General features: G+C 38.5%; 1 protein-coding gene across 6 annotated transcripts in view; it reads right to left on the bottom strand.

Moving 5' to 3' along the window:
- AIG1 (androgen induced 1) overlaps nt 1–18,405 on the bottom strand; it is a 328,654-nt gene extending 310,249 nt beyond the window's left edge. The window contains exons 1-2 of one of the 6 annotated variants that reach the window (XM_016956404.4): nt 16,231–18,405; nt 15,902–16,021 (exon numbers count right to left, since the gene is read on the bottom strand). In XM_016956404.4, the coding sequence (XP_016811893.2) occupies nt 15,902–16,021; nt 16,231–16,323 (213 nt within the window). In that variant the 5' untranslated portion in view covers nt 16,324–18,405. Of the gene's footprint in view, nt 1–15,356; nt 15,749–15,901; nt 16,156–16,230 lie in introns of those variants that run through there. The other 5 variants (XM_054686369.2, XM_016956408.4, XM_009452118.5 and 2 more) reach the window with 5 other exon arrangements.
- Between the last annotated feature and the right edge of the window lie 1,148 nt (nt 18,406–19,553).

Raw genomic sequence — 19,553 nt, 5'->3', positions numbered from 1 at the left:
CAGGCGGATCACGAGGTCAGGAGATCAAGACCATCCTGGCTAACATGGTGAAACCCTGTCTCTACCAAAAATACAAGAAATTAGCCGGGCATGGTGGTAGGTGCCTGCAGTCCCAGCTACTCAGGAGGCTGAGGCAGGAGAATCGCTTGAACCAGGAAGCAGAGCTTGCAGTGAGCTGAGATCACGCCACTGCACTACGCCCTGGGCAACAAAGCAAGACTCCGTCTCAAAAAAAAAAAAAAAAAAAAATTCAAATAACCCAGAAGAAGGCAGGAAATGGAGGTGGAGGAACAAAAAAAGGATAACAAATAAAAACCTAATAATAAAATGGTAGCCCTAAGTCCAACTATTTTAATAATTACATTAAATGTAAACTGTACCTATTAAAGAATAGAGATTATCAAATTAAACTTTAAAAATAAGATGCAACTATATGTTATCTACAAAAAAATTCACTTTAAATGTGTTTATAAAGATAAGTTAAAAGTAAAAATATGGAAAAAGACATACCATGCAAACACTAATATAAAGAAAGCTGGAGAAGCTATACTAATATCAGACAAAGCAGACTTTGGAGCAAGGAAAATAATTACCTAGGAAAAAGAACATTTTATAGTGATAAAGGGTCAATCCACCAAGCTACATAGCATTTCCAAATGTGTATGTACTTTTAACAAGGTGTATGTTCCAAAATATATGATGCAAGAACTAATAAAACTGAATTAGGAAATAGACAAACCCACAATTATACTTAGAGACTTCGATTCTCCTTTCTCAGTTAATGAGAGACCCAGAAAACAAGCAAGAATATACAAGACCTGAATAACACCATCAACAAACTTCTCCTAGTTGACATTTAAGAAACACTCCACTTACTAAAAGCAAAATACATATTTCAAGTGCACACTGAATATGTAACATGATGGCCCATATTCTGAGCCATAAAACCAAACTTAACAAATTTAAAAGAACTGAAATCATACAAAGAATGATCTCTGATTGTAATGTAATTAAATTAGAAGTAAACCATGAAAAGCTATCTGTAAAAAAACATAAACAGTGTACAACTCACTGTAAAATAGAATCAAAGGAAATTTTTAAAAATATTTTTAATTGAATGAAAATAAGATGTATTAAAGCATGAAATACAGTTAAAGTGGTGCCTAGGGTAAAATTTTTAGCATCGAATGCTTATATAGGAAAGAATAAAGGGTTCATATTAATCATGTAAGCTTCCCCATTAAGAAATTAGTTAAAGAAGAACAAAACAAACCCAAAACAAACAAAAAGAAGAAAATAATAAAGGTTAAAAACAGAAATCAGCCTGGCACAGTGGCTTATGCCTGTGGTCTTAGCACTTTAGGAGGCTGAGTGGGGTGGATTGCTTGAGCCTAGGAGTTCAAGACCAACCTGGGCAACATGGCAAAACCCTGTCCCTACCAAAAAGTACAAAAAATTGTCTGGGCATGGTGGTGTGTGCCAGTAGTCCCTGCTACTTGGGGGGCTGAGGTGGGAAGATCACCTAAACCTGGGAGGTTGAGGCTGCAGTGAGCTGCACTCCAGCCTGGGTGACAGAGTGAGACCTTTTCTCAAAAAACAAAACAAAACAAAAAAAAACAACAAAAAAAAGAGAGAAATCAATGAAATTGAGAACAATAAAAATAGATGAAAAAAATCAAAAGCTGATCTTTGAAACAAATCAATAAAAATTTGTTTAACTCCTACCCAGACTGATAAAGAAAAAGGAGATAAGGCACAAATTACCCATATCAGCAATGAAGTATGATTATCACTACAGACCCTACAGACAATAAGAGAAAGATAAAAAGGAAATGCTGAAAGATGAAATTGACCAATTATTTGAAAGATACCAAATCTGTTTTAAAAATTGACATTAATAGTCCTACATTTTGAAATCAAATAGAATTTGTGAATAAAATTTTCCAATAAAGAAAAGCACAAGCCCAGTGGTTTTCACTGGTAAATTCTACCAAACATTCTTGACAGAAGTAACACTAATTTTGCTTAATCTCTTCCAGAACACTTAAGAGGAATGAGGCCAACATATCCTAATATCAAAGCCAAAAACAATAAAAGAAAAACACACTATTGACAAATGTTCCTCATGAACTGAGAGGCAAAAAACTCAACAAAATATTAGCAAATTAAATCCAGCTATATCTAAAATGAGCAATACCTCATAACCAAGTAGCATTCACCCCACAAATGCAAGCTTGATTTGAGTCAAAAATCATTGCACATCATTATTTTAAATTACACTACAAAGCTATGGTAATCAAAACAGTAAGTTGCTGATATAAACATGGACCAGTGCAACAGAATCAAGAGCTCAGAAATGAATTCGAAGATATATAGTCAACTAATTTTTGACAAAGCCACCAAAAGAACACAATGGGGAAAGGATAATCTCTTCAATAAACGGTGCTGGAAAAACTAGATTTTCACAGGCAGAAGAATAAAATTAGACCATTCTCTTGCACCATATACAAAATTCAACATGAAATGCATAATCGACATCAATGTAAGGCCAGAAACTATAAAACTCCTAGAAGAGAATACATGGGAATAGTTCCCAGAAAATGGTCTTGGCAATGATTTATTTATTTATTTGGATATCATACCAAAAGCTCAGGCCACAAATCAAAAGTAAATAAATGAGACTACATCAAACTAAAAGTCTTTTGCACAGCAAAGGAAACAATGAAATCAAATGGCAACTTACAAATTGGGAAAAATATTTGCAAACCAACATTTGATAAGGGTTTAACATCTAAAATTCATAAAGAACTGATGCAACTCAATCATAGAAAAACAAATGACCCAATCAAAAACAGGCAAAAGACTTGAATACACATTTGTCCAAATAAGACATAAAAATCACCAACAGGTCTGTGAAAAGGTGCTCAATATCACTGATATAGTTCGAATGTGTGTTCCTGCCTAAATCTCATATTGAAATGTAATCCCCAATGTTGGAGGTGAGGCCTGGTGCGAAGTTATTGGATCATGGGGATTTCTCATGAATGGTTTAGCACCATCCCCATTGCTGTCCTTGTGATAGTGAGTGACCTCTTGTGAGATCTGGCTGTTTACAAGTGTTTAGCACTTAATTCTCTCACTCCTGCTTTTGCCATATAACATGCAAGCTTCCACTTCACTTTCTGCCATGACTGTAAACTTCCAGCGGCCTCCCCAGAAGTAGATGCTAGTGTTATGTTTCCTACACAGCCTGCAGAACCATGAGCCAATTAAACCTCTTTTCTTATAAATTACCCAGTCTCAGGTATGGAAAAGAAAACCAAAACCACTATGAGATACCACCTCACACCCATTAGAATGGCTATTATCAAAAAGTCAAAAAAGAAGAAATGTCGGCAAAGGTGTGGATAAAAGAGAACTCTTGTACACTGTTGGTAGGAATGTAGGTTGGTAGAGCCATACGAAAAACAGTATGGAGATTTCTAAAAAATAAAATTAAAAAAAAAAATAGAACCACCATATGACCCAGCAACCCCTCTTCTGGGCATATAACCAAAGGAAATGAAATCACCATCTCACAAAGATATCTGCACTCCCATGTTCATTGCAGCATCATTCACAATAGCCAAGATATGGAAACAACCTAACTCTCTGTTGATAGACAAATGGACAATGAAACTGCAGTGTATATATACATACAATTCAGCCCTAAAGAAGAATGAGATCCATTTGTCACAACATGAATGAGCTAGAGGACATGATGCTAAGTAAAATAAGCCAGACAGAGAAAGAAAAATATTGCATGGTCTCATTTATATGTGAAATCCAAAAAAAAATTCAAATATACAGAGATAGAAAACAAAACAGTGGTTACCAGGCACAGGAGTGGGAAGTGGGGAGGAAATGGGGAGAAGTAGGTCAGAGGACATAAAGTAGCAGATATGTAGGATGACCAAGTCCAGACATCTAATGTACAAAATGAGGAGTCTATGTAATAAAATTGTACTGTATCTGGGATTCATGCTAAACAAGTGGCTTTTAGTGGCTCTTGCCACAAAATCAAAAAATGGGCAAATCTGTGAAATAACGGATATGCTAATTTGCCTCAATACAGTAATCTTTTTACCATCTAAATATATCCCATAACATCATGTTGTATACCTTAAATACACACAATGAAATTTATTTTTTAAAAATTTGGAAAAAAGTCAAGAAAAACCATATGAACAAATCAAAGCATAAGATGAAATTCAACATCCATTTGTAGTTTTTTTAAACCTCTCGGCAAACTTGGAATAGAAAGAAAATTACTCAACTGATCAACTGATAAGGGGCATATACAAAAAAAAAATCTATATCTAACATCATACTTAATTGCAAAAGACTACATGTTTTCCTCCTAAGAAAGGAACAAGAAACAAGAAAGGATCCTTCTAAAGATATCTGCTCTCTCCTCGTCTACCTAAAACCTACTAGAAGTCTTAACCAAGGCAATAAACCATAAAAAGGAAATAAAAGCTATCCATATTGAAAAGGAAGAAATAAAATGTCTCTATTAACAAGTGACATGATAGTCTAAATAAAAAAAAGAAACTCCCATAGAATCTAAAGCAAAGTTCCTTGAATTAATAAATAAGTTTAGTTAAATCACCAGGACATAAGGTCAAAATATACACATTAAATATGTCTATACACAAACAATAAACAACCAGAAAGTAAAATTTAACAAAACAGTACTATTTGTTTCACTAAAGAGGATATACAGATGGCAAGTAAGCACATGAAAATATATTCAACGTCGTTAGCCATTTGAAAAATGAAAATGAAAACCACAATGAGCCAGGCATAGTGGCTCACACCTGTAATCCTAGCACTTTGGGTGACTGAAATGGGAGGATCACTTGAGGCCAAGAGTTTGAGACCAGCCTGGGTAATACAGCAAAGCCCTGTCTGTACAAAAAAAAAATTAAAAAAAAAACGATCTGGGCACGGTGGCACATGCCTATAGTCCCAGCTACTCGGGAGGCTGAGGTAGGAGGATCAACTGAGCCCAGAAGTTTGAGATGACAGTGAGCTATGATCATGCCACTGCACTCCAGCCTGGGTGACAGAGCGAGACTCAGTCACACACACACACACACACACACACACACACACACACAAGAAAAGAAAAAAAAAGAAGAGAAGAAGGAGAAAGAGGGGGAGGAGAAAGAGGGAGAAGGAGGAAGAAGAAGAAGAAGAAGAACAACAACAACAAAAGAACCACCACTACCACCACCACCACGATGAGATATCACTATACACCAATTAAAATGGCTAAAATTAAAAATATTGACAACATCAAATAACTGGCAAGAATGGGGCTAAATTTTATCTGTCACATATTTCTGGTGGAGATATAAAATGGTACAGCCACTCTGGACAACCATTTGGTAGCTTCCGGTAAAACTAAAAATTGCAACTATCATAGAATACAGCATTTTTCTTCTTGGATGTTTATATCAGAGAAATAAAAACTTATGGTCACACAAAAACCTCTGCATGAATGTCCACAGCAGCTTTATTTATAATAGCCAAAACTGGAAACAATCCAGATATCCCTTAACAGATAAATGGCTAAACTGTGGTGTATGCATACTATGTAATACTACTAGCAATTAAAAAGGAACAAACTACTGATACATGTAACACCTTGGGTGACTTTCTAGGTAATTATTCTGATTTTTAAAAAAAGCAATCCCCAGAAGTCACATATGTATGGTTATGGATACACAATATTCTTGAAATGACAAAAATCATAGAAAGAACAAATTAATGGCTGTCAAAGGTTAGGGATGGGTCAAAGGGAGAAGGTAGTTGTGGCCATAAAAGGGCTACATGAGGTATCTTCGTGATAATGGAAAGGTTCTATAACTTTACTGTTTCAATATCGATATCTTGGTTGTGATATTATAATACAGTTTTGCAAGGTGTAACCACTGGGAGAAAGTGGGTGAAGCCTACACAGTATCTCTCTGTATTTCTTACAACTGAAGTGAATCTACAATTACCTCAATTAAAATGTCAATTAAATATAAAAGGGTCACTGCCGTTGAATGTTTTTGTCTCTAAAATTCATGTGGAAGCTTAATCCCCAATCTAACAATATTAAGAAGTAAGGCCTTTTAAGAGGTGATTGAGTCATGAGGGTTCTGCCATTAATGGATTAATGTGTTAACAGATTATCACAGGAGAGTTAGTTATCACAAGAGTGGGTCTGTCATAAAAGCTAGTTTGGCTCTTTCTCTTATGCCTCTCTTGTCCTGTGATGCCTTCCACCATGCTATGGTGCATCAAGAAGGCTCTCACCAGATGCCAGCACCATGCTTTTGTACTTTTGAGCCTCCAGAACTGTAAGACATAAGTTTCTTTTCTTTATAAATTACCCAGTCTGTGGTATTCTGTGATAGCAACACAAAATGGACTAAGAAAATAAAAATTTCTAAAAAAAAATTAAAAATACCATTCACAATAGCACTAATCAAAAATAAAATAGGTATAAACCTAACAAAATACATGCACAAACTATATGCTGAAAACTACAAAACATCAATGAAAGGAATTTAAAAATCTAAATAAATGAAGAGATATGTCACATTCATGGGTTGGAAAAGTAAATATTGTTAAGATGTCCAACTTTCCCCAAATCGTTTTATAGATTCAATTAAATTCTACTAAAAAATCCAAGTACAATTATCTGTAGATATTAACAAGATTATTCTAAATTTAAACAAAAAGGAAAAGTAATTAGAATAGCATAAACAAATTTTGAAAAAGAACAAAGTTAGATGATTCTCACTACCTGCTTCAAAGATTTACTATAAAGCCACAATCAACAATGTGTGGTACCTGTGAAGGGACACACACATCAGTGGAGCAGAACAGAATCCAGAATCCAGAAACAGACACACAAATGTAGTCAATTGATTTTTCACAAAGGTGCAAAGGTAATTCAATGGCAAAATGACAATCTTTTCAAGACACGGTGCAGGGAAAATTGCACAACATATACCAGAAAAAAAGGATTATAGATAAAAATGTAAAACCTAAAACTTTAAAACTTCTAGGAGGTTCCATAAAAAGAAGAAAAATGGTAAATTTTCTATCATCAAAATGAACTTTTGCTCTGTTTAAGACACTATCAATAAAATAAACTACAGACAGGAAGAAAACATTTGCAAATCACATATTTGCCAAAGAGCTTTTATTTGGCAAACATAAAACCTCTCAAAGCTTAATAATAATAAAACAACCCAGTATTTTTTAAATGGGCAAACTTCACAAAGAACATGAATATATTATTAAAAGGCACAGGAAAAGATAATTAACAACTTCAGTCATGAGGGGAACTCAAAACCACAATGAGATAGTGCTACGCACCTATTAGAATGGCTGAAATAAAAGAAAAATTGACAACGCCACACTCTGAAGATACAATATGAGTTCCCATCTGTGGAGCTCTCACACATTGCTGGTGGTAATGCAACATGGCACATCCACTCTGGAAAATTCTGCATCTATCAAAACTGTGCATGTATCAAAACTATGCATCTGTCAAAACTTACAGTATTGTATACTAAAAAGAATAAATTGGCCGGGCGCGGTGGCTCATGCCTGTAATCCCAACACTTCAGGAGGCCAAGGCAGGTGGATCGCTTGAGCCCAGGAGTTCGAGTCCAACCTGGGCAACATGGCGAAACCCCGTCTCTACTAAAAATACAAAAAAATTAGCCAGGAGTGGCGGCATGCACCTGTAATCCCAGCTACTCAGGAGGCTGAGGTGGGAGAGTCGCTTGAACCTAGGAGGTGGAGGTTGCGGTGAGCCAAGATCACGCCAGTGCACTCTATCCTGGGCGACAGAGTGAGACTCCATTTCAAGAAAAAAAAAAAAAAGGAATAAATTTTAGTGTATGTGGATGAAGAATTTATAAAAACCATATGTTCATATTGAATTTTTTGTTTTTTTTAACAGAAGTATATATATGACTGAAAAGTCAAATATCAAAATACTAACATTGGTATCTCTAAGTGATATCCGTAATTTTAAAATAAGTTTTAAAGAATATGATTTTTTCTGATACCTGACTACATATGTATGAACACACATATACATATACACTGTAGTCTCTCTAAGTATGTTCCTGTATGTACATAAAGTTCCAAAATAAATACCATCTTGAAGCACTAAAATGCTAAGATGCAAGGAAAATTAGGGAGAATTAAGATGGACTATATTTTCTTCCCTGTATTTCTATTGTTTCCTGTATTTGCACAAATTTTCTATAATAAGTATGTATCGCTTTTGAAATTAATTTTTAAAATTATAACACAGCCTGACAGACCTAAATATAAGACAATGTGAGTGCACTAGTGCATTGTCTGACTTTTCAGAATTCCATGCTTCTGTCTTATATCTTGTTCAATTCCACAACGGATCTGATCAAGTGGTGTCTCACTTTCCAAGAAAGCTCTGCTTCCACCGCACTCAGAAGGGCTACCCTGCAGGTGAGGCATGGGCCCTTTAACTGTCTAACTACAGACTGCACAAGAGAGCTATGTTGTATAGAATCCTAAGCAGTAAGATTTTTCCAAGCACGCTTGGATCACGTGAACATCTGATTCAATGTGGAAAATTGTACTGTTGTTCATGCTTCCCCCAGAAACATATGACATTTCAGAGGAACACAGAGAAACAAATGAAAACCCTCAAGAGCAGTTACCAATTTTGCTAAATGTTATACCAGACATGGGGGAATGGCAGGAATGGGAAAAGAAGTGACCTCAACTAGTGGTCAGATGACTTTCTGTAATTTCAATACCATTTGCAACTAAGAGGGAATGGGTGATTATATCATCAACTATTTCCCCCACTCTAACAAAACCAGGCCCCTATTTTATGCCTGATCCAAAAGAAACATGCAAAGAAGGTGAAGAGGATTCTATGCAAAGCATTATTCTCACAATTCTTCCTCCAGGTTAGGAAAAAACATTATTTGAGCCTTCAAGTTTATGTGCATATTTTAGGGTCAAGTCTGAGTCTCCTGAAGAAAAAATTTGCAATTTTACACTCTCTGTATAATATCCAAAACCCCAAAAAACAAAAAACAGAAAAAAAATCCACCTGATTTTGTTCCCTGAGTACTCAATAAACTACTGGCCTTCACGTGGCAATGTGTGGTTTTGACTGGCAAAACTAAGTACCATAGTTACATAATGACATGCAGAATCTCTTCTCAAGATATTTTATTTCCTATTTAAAATTAAGTCATGAACTCGAGACAAGAATATGTTTTATGATAAGTATGTAAATAAATATAAGACTAACTCAAATGCAAAATGTAGTATACTTAAGCAGCTTATTTTCCCTCTTTAACATTTTTTAAATGTCAAAAATTCTCAGCATGTCTAAAAGCAAAAATGGTATCGTCCAGGTACACTTGACCATTTCCTATTCTTTGAGCACTGCAAGCTTTTCCACATCTAAGACTTTATTTATCCTCATCTCTCTCTGGTTTTCTGAAATTCTTTTGCAATACAGATTTAGATAACAAAAAAAGTACCTAGATTATATTACCTTAAACTTCTACAAAAATGCCTTCACCTAGCCAAAATATAAGACCATGCCTTTGGCTTTCATAAAACCATCAAATAAGAAACATTAACCATAAAAATTTTTCTATATATTACACTAAAAACCAATCAAAGACATTATCTACTATGCTAACCAATGTTCTTTTTTTTTTATTTTTATTTACAGACAGGATTTGGCTCTGTCACTCAGGCTGGAGTACAGTGGCACTATCATAGCTCATTGTAAACTCGAACTCCTGGGCTCAAGTCATCCTCCTGCCCCAGCCCCCACATAGCTGGGACTACAGGCACATGCAAGCACCCCCAAATAATGTTTAATTTTTTGTAGTGGGAGCCTTGCTGTGATGCCCAGGCTGGTCTCGAACTCCTGGGTTTAAGCAAGCCTCCTACCATGGCCTCCCACAGTGCTGGGATTACAGGTGTGAGCCACCGTACCCACCCTTAATGTTCTTTAAATAAATATCTGAGTGATAAATTACCTTGAAAAGTCAGTGCCTGGAAAGAACTGTATTTTTCCCAATAAATTGTTATACCTCCTTTCTTTCAACATAAGGACAATACAATCAAATGTGTATTGTTTTTCACCTTAGTTGCCCTGAAGATTATTTAAATTTGTTTCTCAATAGCAATAACTAACCCATCTCTCGTATCTGAAACATATCTTTATTTTCAAATTGTAATTTCTTACTTTTTTTTGTTATATCACAGTGAAAGTCAATCTGTAATATGTTTTGAAAATAGGCAGAATTCAGGCCAGGCGCGGTGGCTCACACCTGTAATCCCAGCACTTTGGGAGGCCGATGCAGGCAGATCACTTGAGATCAAGAGTTTGAGACCAGCGTGGCCAACATAGTAAAACCCTGTCTCTACTAAAAATACAAAAATTAGCCAGGTGTGGTGGCAGGTGCCTGTAATCCCAGCTACTTGGGAGGTTGAGACAGGAGAATTTCTTGAACCTGGGAGGCGGAGGTTGAAGTGAGCCAAGATCACCACTGCACTCACCTGGGTGACAGAGTGAAACTGTCTCAAAAAAAAAACAAAGAAAATAGGCAGAATTCGTATATTAAGACTGCTCTACAGGGTCCTACAATTAATCCATGTAAATGAAAAAACAATGCAGCTTAGAGCAGCATTTATCAACCTTGAATGTGCATAGAAATCACCTGATGATCTTATTAAAATGCAGACTCTGATTCAGAAGCTCTGGGGTGGAGCTGGAGATGCCACATTTCTTACAGGCTCCCAGACAAAGTTGATCCTGCTGGTCCTCAGCCCACACTTTGAGTAGGCAGGGCCTGAACAATATTCTGCCGTGACATGAATGAAAAGCCAGTTCAGGAGGAATAATGGGTATGATACGGCCCTAAGAGAGGATGACTCTCAAAATGGCCAGTACTACAAACTAGAGCCAATGGGATTCCCAGATATGTTTCAATCTTTAAAAATCAAGATGTCTTACATCCATCATCAATATTTTAAGTTTTCTAAAAAATCCAGTTCATGGTTTTCAAAGAAGTTGATTCTGACTCATCTGTTAGACTCTATCATATACATATGAATAATGTTCTGGTTGATACATTTTTAAATTCCTATCATTTTGAATGTTTTTGGGAGGAGACAGGACAAGAAAAGAATACTCAATGAAAATTTGGGAAGAGAAAGCTTCCATTTACTTAAACATTTACTAAACACCTATTATACCCCAAATACTACTTTAAGACCTCAAAATACATTTGCCTTTTTCTTTTCATTTATTTATGTTGGTTTTATCCTAATTCTTCTTTTTTATCTTTTGGGGCAATTATCATGTAACACGCAGCATAATCATTTTGCTAGTGAATGAGTGAATGAATCCACGTCACTTGAAGAAAATTCATCAGCTGTGATATTGACTAAGAAAATGTTAATATTTGAGCAACAGCTAGTTTAAATTTTCTTTCTTTCCAGCTTATTTCCAATTAAGTGTATTTCTTCTCCTGGCCTGACATGTTACATAATGATAGTCTCTGAAATACTTCATAGTAAAGACCTAGTTTTTCCAAAGTTGTCCATGTCAGGCCTCTAAGCTGAAGCTCAACCATTGTAACCCCTGTGACCTACACATATACATCCAGATGGCCTGCAGGAGCCAAGAAGTCTGGGGCAACCGAAAAACCACAAAAGAAGTAAAACAGCCAATTCCTGCCTTAACTGATTAACCAACATTACAACATTCCACCATTGTGACTTGTCCCTGCCCTACCTTAACTGATCAACCAACCTTGTGACATTCTTCTTCTGGACAAGAAGCCTTATGATCTCCCCACCATGTACCTTGTCACCCCCTTCTCTGCTAACAATAAATAACCACCTTTTACTGTAATTTTCCATTACCTACCCAACTTCTATAAAGCAACCCCTTCCCTATCTCCCTTCGCTGACTCCTTTCTCAGACTCAGTCCGCCTGCACCCAGGTGAATTAAAAGCTTTATTGCTCACACAAAGCCTGTTTGGTGGTCTCTTCACACAGACGCGCTTGACAGTCCAGTCTTTACAAATTCTCATATTGCCCACTGTTACACGTATGTATGTCTCCTCCACATAATTTCATGGATGAAGTAGGAAAAAACTTGCATTTTTGTTAAATCTAAAATTAACCAGTTATCTACTATACATAAAGGGCTAGCTGAGTCACTGCATTTATTTCATATAAGTACAAAAAGAGTTAAGTTTTTTTTCTAAGTCAGAGGCTTTAAAGCCAAGTATACTAGTTTTCTATTACTGTGGTAACCAATTACTATCAATCGAATGGCTAAAATGACACAAATTTATTATTTTACAATTCTGGAGGTCAGAAGTCCAAAATACACTATAATTAAGCTGTCAGCAGGTATGTGTTCCTGGAAACTCTAGGAGGAAAACCATTTTTTTGTCCTCTCCAGCTTCTAGACACCTCTCACACCCCTTGTCTCCTGGCTCCATCCTCCATCTTCAAACCCAGCATTGTCATATCTCTCTCTGACTTTCTTCCAGTCACATCTTCCTCCAACAAGCTCTTGTCTTCTGTTTCCCTATTCCTTTTAAGGACCCTTGTAATTACATTGGGCCCAGTGGGATAACTCAGGATAATTACCCTATTTTAAGGTCAATTGATTTGCAATCTTAATTCCATCTGCAACTTTAATTTCCCTTTGCCATGTAACCTAACGTATTCACAGGTTCCTGGCATGAGAATGTAAACATCTTTGGAGGCCCATTATTCTGCCTACCACACCAAGACAGTGTTCTTTTTCCATTTACTAACTTCAATTTTCCAAAAACACCTTAGTTCTCTTAGTTTCTCAATACTAGGAAAAGAAACCATTGGAGAATAACAGTATAAGATTACTGGTAGCAACAATGTGTATTTCAGTTTTTGACCATAAGCTCCGAATCTATTGGAATGACCCTCATACCCAAGGAGAGAAATGAATACAGCCAGAATGGCCACTGCCACATAATCATCTGCTCCTGGATGCATGCAGCGTGAGATTCCTGACTCAGTTCCTGGTAAACTGAAGCCATGGAATATGGAATCCAACTGTGGCTATCAGGATAAATGATTCCTGCAATCCAAGTTGGCTAGAAAAAAGGGCCTTCACATTACAATTTTAAAAAGTTAAACTCTTGCAAATTACTCCAATAAACTTAGACTCATTAATATTGTACAAGGCACTAGGTAATAAAGTTTACGGTCTTTTTAACATTAAAAGTGAAAAGTAAAATGGCTAAATTATAGTAGCCTAATCATTTCATGCCATTACTGAGGATTGACAGGTTGGTTGTTTTAACAGCTGTACAATGCTTAAGCTCTAAGGATTCTAAATCTCAAATAATAAAAAGAATAACACTTTGCATGAATGTTTTTATGAATATATCTCAGACATACTTTCTCACAGGCACTCTTGGTTAAAGATAATTATTATATTTCAATCAGGAGCCACAGAGCAAAAAATTACAACGCTGGCTAAAGGTCCTATACAATCTGAAGCTAAATATGAAGCAAAGTAAATGTTTCACATTTGAATCTACTGTCTGACTTCTGGGATAGAAAAAGTCCTGTATGGTGATTAGTATTTAAAACAGGCAAGTCCAATCATTGAATGCTAAAAGATAAATTATATGACAGCATATCAAGCTGACTCTACTATGGTTTCATGTCACACAAAGGTTATGAGAGGTATATCGTTTCTTCTGAGCCTTGTTTCTTAATGCACAGTAAGCAATGCCAATTATGAAAAGCAGGCATCTCTTGGGTTAACCAACACCCTCAATTTCTACCTCTGTTCACCTGCTGACCCCTCCCCTTGCTCCCACAACACAGCATCTACTGCAAGAGTGATGCTGAGGGCTGTTTCTAGAACCTATGGCTCCCACAGCATCTCTGTATTCTTGCCCAGCACTGCTCTTTAGCAACATTCAAATAGGCCAGCTCTAAGTAAGATCTGACTTAGGAATGGGATAAGGCAGTGTCCCAAAAGGAGTTTTGCTCACATAGCCCCTCAAAGAATTCTGAAAATCTATGCACATATTTTTAAATAACATCTCAACATCCTTAACATAGTTAAGTGTAAACACTTGAAAAAGGGACATCTTTCTGGCGCTTTATGGGTGGTATGCTTGCTTCATATACATATGCATCAGAACCTCAGGGTTGCAGATTTAGCTCATTCAATATACGGAAAATGTCTGCTACACAACATAATTGGCAAAGCCAATCCTCATTGACAAGCCAATCAACCCAATAAGACTTTCTGTCAAGGCAACTCCGACATTGTTGTTCAATCAAATATAAAGATAGCCATGGTGACAGCCATCTATCTTCTGGAAGCTAAAAGGAACAGACAGAAAAACACACCTCAGAGTCTTGTCACGGGCTCCTCACTTGGATGAATGGGGAGAATGAAAGGAGAACTGGCAGGCATCAGGCATGTTCAGAGGGAAATTAGTTTCAAGCAGAGTTGGAAGATGAGGATCTGAAAATTAAAACCCTTGCAACATTCTATACCCTGTGAAGTCTTGTGGGCCTAAGGGTATGTGCAGAGTTTGGAGACTGCTGGGCAAAAGAATTGAAATTCCACTCTGAAAGTATCTAATATAATGCAAATATAAGGTGTTATTTTTAAACCAAAAGCCTCTCTGCATTTCTTTGAGGCATCCTAAGCCTTTGGAAATTTTTAAAACAGGTATCATGTTCTCTTCATCAGAATGGAGGGTCAACAAGAGATTATAATCTTGCTGGTGTAGCCAACCAACTGTATAGTCTTGGATAAACAGTTCAGGGAGTCCCAGGAATTGGTTCTACAATTTCTCTGAGTGCTTTAGAACTTCATTGCTTTTGTTTTAAGCCTGTTCCTAATAATCTTTTAGCGTGTGTCTTAGTCACCTTTACTCTGAAATTCCTAGGTCCATCCATGAGTTCATTATTGGGCCTTATGCCCATGTTCTGTTCTCCAGGGGGGTTGAAGAGGGCCTTTTAGTGCCAGAAATAGAAAAACTTTCAAAATGATATACTAATAATAACCTGCACCTGTCAAGATTATCATATTGTGCCAACAGAGGAGCTGCTTATGCAAACTACTGTAAATTTGTACATGGGAAGACAGAGAAGTGTGTACAGTCACCTTGGAAATGCACTTTGAAAATCTCTGTCTCCTAATATGTACGGGGTAAAGGTTGAAGGTAAATTATTGACAATGGGGAAAAAAAACAGATGCAAAGAAGACAACTTTATTAGGTGCTTTCTCTCCCTTATGAGAAGGATTTGGTTCTTTCAGGTGAAGTTCCAAATCACTAGACAATACCCAGTTTCCTTCAGTTGCAACAAGTTCATCCCACGGTGGGTGCTCTGAAAAGCACCTTGAGGGCGAATGGGTCTCAGGCCATTCATGATCAGGTCCGATGCTTTTGTTAGTTGAAGATTCTTCCCGTGTCACCTCTTAGAAGCAGTTCGGTGTCCCCCTCCAAAGAGCCCACCACCTGGCTGCGCCCCACCTCCATTTGTCCCCCAGTTGCCAGGTAAGGGTACCCAGCTACCAGGTAACGGTGAGTGGTTCAGAAGGTGCCGCTGCGGGGGCAGCCAGGCCTTCACACGCAATCACTGGGGAAGAGGCGAGGACACGGGTGGATGCTGGAGGCGCGCACGTGCGCAGGTGCTCGCGCATCCACACACACATACACACACACACACACACACACACACACACACACAGGCACGGGGTGCGGGGCGAGCAGGGGGAGGGGACGGCCTTACCAGATCAATGAACGTCAGGAATTTCCAGCTCCCTCCGTAGGTCTGGTGTGAGGGCATTTCGATGGCCTTGTAGTTACACAGGATAGAGCAGTAGGACAGCAGGATTGCCATCCGCAGCACCTGGCAGGGGACAAGCGCCATGTTCGCCAGAGGCCTGGACCGGCTGGGCGGCGAGGAGGGCGGGCGTGAGGGAGGCGCCGGGCGCGCGGGGGCGGGCGCCGTGGGAACCCGGGCGCGGGCGCGGGCGCGGGAGCGGGGGCGGGGCGGGGCGGGGCGGGGGCGGGGCGCGCGCCCCCGGGGACTGGCGCGGCCGCGAGCGCCCGGGTGACCTGTACTGGCCGGGCGCGGTTTGCGGACGCTCTCCACTGCCGGCCGCGGCCTGGCAGGCGGCGTGTCGTCATCTCTTTCGTCACCTTCGTCATTCTGCTCCTGCGTTCGCAGGGTCCCGGGACACCCGGCCAGGAGGCGCCCCCTAGGCATCCCAGGTGTGGGTGCGACCTCTGAGTGCTACGAGGGCTCGGGAAGTGCGCGCTGATCTCCAGGGGGAAGCGGGGCCTGTGGCTAGTGGGCGCCGGGCCGGGCGAGGGGGCGGGGAACCTGGACTGAAGGAGGGGACCCCAGTGTCCACAAATGTTCCCGCCCCGGAATCGCGGTGACGCTTCCTGGGGTAGTTGCAGTTGGCCGAGAGCTGGTGCCCCGTGCGGAGGGATCCGGTGGGGGTGTGAACGTGGGGTGTAAACCCGAGCACAGGCAGCCGCGAGTGACTTTCAGTATTTTGGGGCAATAAGGTTTTCAGTGTTGACAAACGACTGTCAATCACTGGGAAACTCTCTCAATTCTGCTTTCAATGGGTAGGCTACGCAGCACTTTTCCATGACAGATTGATTAATGTCATATCAATATATAACATCAGCTAGAATATGAACTTTGGACAAGTGGTTTATAGATAAAAAGCTATAAAGAAAGGATTTTCAAATAACTTTCTGCCACAAGATTGCATTCAGCTTTAAAAAATTCCAATTTTGGATGTAAAACCCCTGCGTGTAATTTAATGCTAATCATCTGGTTGTTAAACTGGTTTTGCCGTTACTTTTTTCTTACACTACACTACCAGGGCTTAATGGAAGGAAAATAAATATAAACTGGAGTCCCTCCTGCCTTCCAGTAAATGTTGTCACACTGAAGTTGCATCAGTCTGTGGGCAACATTTTCATTTCAGCCAACCAGTTGCAGGGTAGGATTATGAAAAGGCAACATAGGTATTTCCTGTGGCTCCATTTAAAACAGGTGTCCTCTTCAAATAGTCTCTGAGTCAGAGGATGTGGAGGGAGGGCTGGTGGGGAGAAGCATAGTGCTAGAGGTAAAGAGAAAGTAGCAAGCCATGGATGTTTTCCTGAATGTTTCCAATCAAGCTCTAAACTAAAATGAAGAGACCCACTAGATTTTTTTAATTGGCATTATAATTATGCTAATAGAACTGATGTCAGAAGAAGATTCTACTAGCATTAAAACGATGTATTATTGATGATTTTTTAATTGACATTATAATTATGCTAATAGAACTGATGTCAGAAGAAGATTCTACTAGCATTAAAACGATGTATTATTGATGATTTTTGGTCAAATCTTAATGTAAAAGTTGGCTTTATTTTTTTAATTGTGCATCCTTGGTACATGGTTATAAACTGCCAAAAATAAAAATAAAAATAAAAAAGAGTAGATCTATTGAAGATCTACCTACCTTAATAATGCGTCTGGAATTGGTTCCTGCCGGTAGATTAGTGGTCTCACTGACTTCAAGAATGAAGCGGCAGACCTTGGTGGTAAGTGTTACAGCTCTTAAAGATGGCACAGACCCAGAGTGAGCGATAGCAAGATTTATTGTGAAGAGTGAAAGGACAAAGCTTCCACAGCGTGAAAGGGGACTGGAGCGGGTTGCTGCTGCTGGCTGGGGTGGCCAGCTTTTATTCCCTTATTGTCTTCTCCAGTGTTCTGTTTCTGTCCTATGAGAGTGCCCTTTTTTCAGTCCTCCCTGCGATTGGCTACTTTTAAAATCCTGCTGATTGGTGCGTTTTACAGAGTGCTGATTAGTGTGTTTTACAGAGTGCTGATTGGTGCTTTTTACAGAGCGCTGATTGGTACGTTTTACACTCCTCTTGTAAGACAGGCAAGTTCCCCAAGTCCCCACTTGTCTCAGGAAGTCCACCTGGCCTCACCTCTCAATAGAGCCTTAATAAAGTTTTATGAGTCAATGTGATATTTGCAAAGTTTGATATACCCTTCCTACTTTACATGTTAGACAATTATTAAGACTCCCCAACCCCATTGTTACAAAATGAAATATTTTCATAAAGCCATTTTTAATGGTCAGGTTTTTGTTTTGTTTTTTTTTTCTTTTTGTTTTTTTGTGAGACAGAGTCTAGCTCTGTCACCCAGGCGGAAGTGCAGTGGCATGATCTCAGCTCACTGCAACTTCTGCCTCCTGGGTTCAACTCTTCTCCTGCCTCAGCCTCCCAAGTAGCTGGGACTACAGGCGCATGCCACCACACCTGGCTAATTTTTTTTGTATTTTTAGTAGAGATGGGGTTTCACCATGTTGGCCAGGTTGGTCTTGAACTCCTGACTTCAAATGATCCACCTGCCTCGGCCTCCCAAAGTGCTGGGATTACAGGTGTGAGTCACTGCGCCCGACCAGTTTCTTTTAAATAAATAACTATAACTCTTAATTAAGTATTTAGAACCTATTCTGCTGGGTTTGCTTTTGTTTTTTTATGATTTGCCAACCATGATGAGATAGTTTTGTGCTTTAAAAAATGAAGCGTTTGTATAAAGCTTGACTCAAATACTATTTTATGAGAATGTCAGTTCACAATTTTTGGAACTTCTTGATAACTATTAACATGTCCAGACTTGCTTTCTCTGCTTTTCAGACCATATCTAACTATCTTAGTCATGTTTTACAGATAACTTTTGTGGAAAATATTAATCTACACACATTGTGTTTTTACAGTGTAAACAATTGCTTTTAAAACTTCGTTAGGTAAGTTATTACTTTTTATGAACTATAATACATTATTCACTTCTAAGTATTCTTATGATGATTCCATATTTGATTTAGATAATACTGTTTTCTATGTATGGAAGAAATATTTGCATGTCTTTTTTTTAATCTTTTTCATTCTACTACACAGTTAGTGAGACTGGAGGAGAAAAGCCTCATCCAGTTGAATTTCATCAATAGCAGTAAGCATAAGAAACACCAAGGGAAGATTTCAAGAACCCGTTTTAGCTTCAAGCTATATTCTTTGATTGTTGTAATATTTCTTAGACTATATATGGGGCTGAAGATACCCTTTCTTAAGTATTTCTAATAATTGAGACAGACTGTTCATTCCTTTTTTTTCTTTTGGAGGGGGGGTGTATTAGTCCATTTTCATACTGCTATGAAGAAATACCTGTGATTGGATAATTCATAGAGAAAAAGAGTCTTAATGGACTCACAGTTCCACATGGCTGGGGAGGCTTCACCCTCATGGCAGAAGGTAAAGGAAGAGCAAAGTCACATCTTACATGGTGGCAGGTAAAAGAGTGTGTGCAGGAAACTGCCCTTTATAAAACCATCAGATCTCCTGAGACTTATTCACTATCACAA

Source organism: Pan troglodytes, chromosome 5, assembly GCF_028858775.2.
Source record: "Pan troglodytes isolate AG18354 chromosome 5, NHGRI_mPanTro3-v2.0_pri, whole genome shotgun sequence".
NCBI lineage: Eukaryota > Metazoa > Chordata > Mammalia > Primates > Hominidae > Pan > Pan troglodytes.
Note: the sequence above shows the minus strand (reverse complement) of the source record. Positions and strands in the feature narration are given on the sequence as shown.